The 6341-nt window shown below is 37.2% G+C and overlaps 1 protein-coding gene across 6 annotated transcripts in view; it reads right to left on the reverse strand.

The window, feature by feature from the left end:
* LOC114340299 (uncharacterized) overlaps positions 1–5874 on the reverse strand; it is a 44221-nt gene extending 38347 nt beyond the window's left edge. Inside the window, exons 1-2 of one of the 6 annotated variants that reach the window (XM_050642619.1) lie at positions 5762–5874; positions 1304–1407 (exon numbers count right to left, since the gene is read on the reverse strand). In XM_050642619.1, the coding sequence (XP_050498576.1) occupies positions 1304–1385 (82 nt within the window). In that variant the 5' untranslated portion in view covers positions 1386–1407; positions 5762–5874. Of the gene's footprint in view, positions 1–918; positions 1246–1303; positions 1408–1542; positions 1627–5761 lie in introns of those variants that run through there. The other 5 variants (XM_050642625.1, XM_050642618.1, XM_050642620.1 and 2 more) reach the window with 5 other exon arrangements.
* Positions 5875–6341: the final 467 nt, after the last annotated feature.

Genomic DNA, 6341 nt, shown 5'->3' on the forward strand with positions numbered 1-6341 from the left:
GAATGAAATAATCAATCTAATAGCACATAAAACAACAATAAAAAAATGTTACTCTACATCCTACCAGACTGAAAACAATGGGAACCTTCTCTGGTTACACCTCCAAGGCTTCTACAATTTGCAAACCATACGGATGCTGAGACTAAAGAAGATAAGAGAATTTTACAATTTATAATTCACGTCCCATCTGCTCAGCGCGGTAAAGTTCCAACGAACTTTACCGGTAGAGGTGCTTGCTGCACTCTCTGATTGAACTGGAATGATGATGTAGTTGCAACTGTAGTTTCGTGTTGCAACGAAATTGAAAATGGTTATTCATTTTTTATTTACATGTTTACTCTGATTGGAGTACGAAGGGAACCATTCTCGTTGGAACTTTACCGCGCTGAGCAGATGGGACGTGAATTATAAATTATAAAATTCCCTCATCTTCTTTAGTCTCAGCATCCGTATGGATTGCAAATTGTAGAAGCCTCGGAGGTATAACCAGAGAAGGTTCCCATTGTTTTAAGTCTGGTAGGATGTAGAGTAACATTTTTTATATGTTGTTTTATGTGCTATTAGATTGAAAACTTAGTCTTTTGCTAGCAGTTGTCGCTAGGGCATCCCTGCCCTGCCATTTCGTTCGTTGCAATACGTAACTGCACGCCGGGGTTTGTCCTAGTTGGGTCAGAGAGAGCAGCATATCTGCCTCCTGATGAGCGACTAATCAGTTTCGAAACCGGTAGAGGTGCTTGCTGCACTCTTTGATTGAACTGGAATGATGATGCGGTTGTAGTTTCGTGTTTCAACGAAATTGAAAATGGTTATTCATTTTTGATCAATAATTATGCTTTGTCACTATTTTCTCCCTTTACTCGGAAAATATCGACCGCACGATAAAATTCAAAAAAATGTATTGTACCATTCAGTTCTTACCATTTTTGTCAAAAAGTTGAAAATGAAGGGTACCTATATTGAGCAAAAATGGTTCTCCGTTCTCCTTTAAATTCAAGATGGCGGCTAACGGGGCGGTGGGATTCACTCGCGATTTAAAAAAATATGTTAGGTACTATTGACCACCCCTAAAGGTTAGATCAATAAAATTTTATGTAACTTGCCATGCAAGGTCTATGCAGCCCATTTCTTGGTCAAATCGGTTCAACAATAACCTACAGTGTTTTAACATTCCAAGCTTACTTAAAATACATAGGTACTAATTTACCATACTCCAAAACCATACCTTTAAAGCTCACTCAAGGTTAACTATAATTCAAAAAAAAAGTTAGTAACACAATAACAGTTAACATGTGTTAAATAATACCTTTTGAGCCTGTTTCTCTTTCAGCATACCTCTCCGCCCATACTTCAGGTTTGAGGTTATGTCTTTTCGATTGAGACCACATTTTCAAACTAAAGTTCACAAACCTACAAACATTATTAGCTACAATTCAATCACAACAACAATAGATTGTTTTTGTGTTGTCCATTACACATTTTTAAACCTTGGTTTATTAACATAGATAGAAAGAGGTATTAGTAGGGTTTAGTTCAGAAAGATACCTTTAGAACCAGTATTTTTCGACGAATATAGCTTGGTGTACAGTGTTTTTGAAAAGTTGTGGTGTCTATCTTTTGCCAGAAGAACTACAAATAATAGAAATATTTTATATATTTACAAAGGATTTTAAGCTAAGATGGATACACAATGGTAAAATCACATCTATATAGATAGGTAACAAATATTAAGTAGGTAGGCGAAGAGGAGGAAAAGAAATATGGAAATAGGTATTAATCCGATTAATTTTCATTATATCTAATTTTAATGTTTTTATGACTAATGATTTTCAATTAATTTAATTATTTGTGATTGTGAGGATTACTTTGATGATTTTAGATATTTAAGTTTAGGCGTGAGATAACGGCGTAACCAGGATGATCCTAAGGGGGGGGGGGGGTTACAACTACTGAAAGGTCTCTGGGGGTATGGTGTTAAGCGTATAGAGCTCAAAGTACATTTATAACCCCCAAACCCCCCCCCCCCCCCCTCGGTTACTCCTATGATATTACTCAACCTTCTGTTACTATAATCAAAGAATACTAACACACCCACTGTTAGTATTCTTTGCTATAATTATATAAGTATATCGTGGAGCTCTAGAAGCATCCAAGGAAACAGGTGAAGAATTTGAAAGCGCAAACCATTTTTTTTCGTTTTTATGAAGAGAGTTGACCACAATGTTCGAAATATGTATACTTGATTGAAATATACAATGATTCTTCCAGCTCGCCCACGACAGCATATAAGACTCCACGCAGGGGTTGTTCGCACACCATCGCCCCGACAATGTCAGGGTCCTACTGCTAAAAAACACCCTCCTTAACCATGAATTACCTCATTGACCCGATCTCTCATTCACGTATAATTTTCACGTATTCCTGCATTTTCTCACTCCGACTGCTTAATCCTTCTCTTCCTCTGTTCCTCCCTGTTCATGTTCAATCTTGCTACCTCTCATTCTACCTATATCGTCTTGCTTGCTCCTGGGCACCCTGCCTCTCTTCGGCAGGAACAGGAAGCATTCCTTCCTGTTTCCTTCTCTCCAACCGTCTCTTAACATATCTCTGAACTGCTCTCCAACTATCTGACGACCTAAGAATCTACTTCACCAGTCCCGTGACGGATTACACCCTTCTTCCTAGCTTTCTCTTAAGCAGACTCCTCTTAACTATCCATCTGTCGCATACTAATAGGCTAATAGGGAGTGTAAGACAGTGTCCGATATTTCACAGTACAAGCATTTGTCACTTTCTGCCTTTCTAAATCTGTAAGAGTATGCCCTGATACAACCACGTCCTGTGAGCTGCGTCAGTAAGTAATTCTCATCTTGTCCCACTCCTCTTTTCACACTTTTTTAAACGTTCTCTTGTAAAGAACAAACCTGGATATATTAATAATTCCTGAATAAAATGGAAAGAAAAAATAAGTCAGCAATGGACAAGTTATATATTTACATGGAGTTAGGTAGACAAAAGTAGCAGCAGGCGTCGGATATTTAATACATGAAAATTTTCAAAATAGAATAAACAATAAATAATAAAAAGCAATAAAAAAGTGTCGAAAATCGCTTTATAAATTTGTTTTGGAAAAGACCACATGGAAGAAGATCTCTAGGCACAAATAAAAATGCTTCATCTGACAGTAGATAGGAAAAGAATCGATGCAGAACATATTATTATCTTGTACGCCAGAAGAATAAATACATATCTATCCTTGCGGAGGTTAACAACCCAAAACGTCTCGCCTGTTTCATATTTTCAAAAATATTAACGTTCTGGTAGACTTGCCGATAATAAGGGTGTAGAGTTAGTTCGCGTCCGTAGTAGAATACTACACGTGCACCCTGGGTAACGCTAAATGAATTAGCAAATACTGGCGGTCAGATAATCTTAGGATCTCCTGACCAGAGACACATTACAATGCCGATAAACGTTATCAAAAGGCTAATTACCAAAAATACACAAGGTCCTTCTCAGGACCCAACGACTAAAAAACTCGGACCGATGATCCGAATTTGTGACTTAAATGTAGAAAGCATAAGCTATTCAAAGAGCCAGTACTTATCAAAATTTTTAAAAGATAACGACATCGATCTGGTCGCTTTACAGGAAACACACTGCGAAACGGAAGAACAACTGCGAAAAAGGGGAAAAATACCTGGCTTCGAACTACTGGGTGCCACGTACCATCGATTATATGGCACAGCAACGTACGTTAAACAAAACATAGAAAACGCCGTCCTTGTTTCCACGTGTACTAATAATGAAATTCATAATGTTGTTGTAAAAATTGGAAGCATCACCGTCACTAACACCTACAAACCACCAGCTATATCCTGGCCAGCACAAGTCATTCACACACATCCTCACCCGTCAATATACGTGGGGGACTACAACAGTCACCATGAACAGTGGAAATATAAACAATGCAACAACAATGGGAACGCACTAGTTAAATGGGCGGAGGACGAACATCTCTTACTTAAGTTTGATTCTAAAGACCGAACTACATTTATGTCAGCAGCATGGAAACAGGGGTACAACCCTGATCTATGTTTCGTCTCTACTAATAGGAGCGGGCAACCTCTATAAGTCTCACGAAAAGTAATGGACGACTTTCCACACAGTCAACACCGCCCAGTAATCATAGAGCCAGGAACCCAAATTCCTATAATCACATCCATCGCTCGCCCACGGTGGAATCTGAAGAAAGCTAAGTGGAGTAGGTTTTCTGCGGAACTGGACAAGACTCTGGGATGGATACCCCCTACTGGCAGAAATTACAAAAGATTCGCTGGAGCCGTAATAAGCACGGCCAAAAAGCATATATCAAGAGGCTATCGAAAAGAATACTCCCGGTTGGTCCCATAATAGTGAAGAACTGTACCAAAATTTCCTTGAAAGTGGCGATCAAGAAATAGCAGATGAATTGCTCCATAGCCTAGATGCGGCGAGACAACAAAAATGGAACATCTAACATTGGAAGGAATAATAAGGAAAAGCAGAATAAACATGCAAGAAACGATATTTAAAAACGGCCACCAATGCATAGCATTTGCAGATGATCTGACGCTATTAGCAACAAGCAAAAAAGAACTACAAAAGTTAATGAAAAACATAATAACGGAAGCCAAAAAATTCGGACTTAAAATAAATGAAGAAAAGACAAAGTATATGATAATGGGAGAGATCCAAAAAGAAAAAGAAAATAACATCATAGTACAAATAGATGGAGAAAAAACATACTCATTCAAAAGAGCCAAAGAAATTATTTACCTGGGAGCCAAAATAGATGAAAATGGTCATGAAGAAGGGGAGATAAAGGCAAGAATAGCTAAGGGAAATAAAAAATATGGAGCATTACGCACATTATTGAAATCCAAATACGTATCAAGAAAAACAAAAATAAGAATTTATAAGACTGTTATCAGACCTACAGTAACATACGCAAGTGAAACATGGGTGCTCAAAAAGTCAGAAACAGACCTATTAGAAAGATGGGAGAGAAAAATGCAAAGAGCAATATATGGAGGTGTGAAAATAGAAGGTCAGTGGAGAAGAAGAACCAATAAAGAATTGGAAGAACTATATCAAGAGCCAACGATTACGACGACGATCAAAGCACAGAGAATACGATACTTGGGGCACATAGAGAGAATGGGAAGTAAACGAATGCCAAAAATGGTACTCTCACAAAGACCAATACAAAAGAGGAGGAAAGGCAGGCCAAGGAAAAGATGGAAGGACAGTGTATATGAACACAATTTAACTTGCAGTAAATTATTTTGTAGACAGTATCTTTGGTAAGTTTTTACTTTATTTTCCTTAATACTATGTAGGTACAATTTGTATGAATTTTTTAGGTATCCTGTATCTTAACACTTGACGTGATAGACAAAATCTGCGGTTATTTTTGGATCCAGACCAAAAAGTAGTTGAAAACAAGTCCCAAATTTAAGACAACGAAAGTGCTGTTCCCCTAAGTAATAAATTATCTCCCATTTGACAGAAATAAACATTAGTTAAAGGTTCACTCCACATGCGCCATAGCTTGCCCGGAAAAACTATTTTTTCTGATCATTTGCCGGCATTGACTAATAATAACACTTTTTATGTATCCAAATGTAAATAAGGTCAAAAAATATGGAATTGAGTAACACATCGCAATCGGTTAATGAGAAATGGGGCATAGATGTAGGTATAAATAAATGAAGCATCTTACCTTCATCATTTTCGTCAACTTTCCAACAACCTTGATTCATTATGTTCTCAAAAACTATGTAGTAGGATGGGATGCTTACATGTTTATGCAATAGAACCACTGCTTATTTCCTAAGCCAAAAATACATTTGGTAGAGATGGTCTAAAGAGTTGTTATTTTGGAACTGTTGAAAAAAAAACACAATAACAATATGTAGAATGTAAGATTGGTGCACACTCTTAAGATGTTCCTAAGAATACTTCACAATATAATTAGACACATATGCGAAGAAGATCTAGAAGATAATTTGGTTTTAGAAATACTATGGGAACTAGGGGAGCACTTTTTGCGCTAAATATCCTATTACAAAACTGCCGTGAACAAAGAAAAGATGTAACTTTTTGCATGCTTCGTGTAGTTCGAAAAGGCATTCGATAGAGTACAGCATGTAAAATTAATGCAGATACTAAAAAATATAGTACAGGGGTGGCTAAGCTCCTTGATAATCCGAGCCATTTTTCAAAATTTGAAATATTTCTAGAGCTGCAATTAAACAATTAGATATTGAAAAAGCGTAAAAAAGGTATTCAGTTTTTCTCTC

Source organism: Diabrotica virgifera, chromosome 2, assembly GCF_917563875.1.
Source record: "Diabrotica virgifera virgifera chromosome 2, PGI_DIABVI_V3a".
Classification (NCBI taxonomy): domain Eukaryota; kingdom Metazoa; phylum Arthropoda; class Insecta; order Coleoptera; family Chrysomelidae; genus Diabrotica; species Diabrotica virgifera.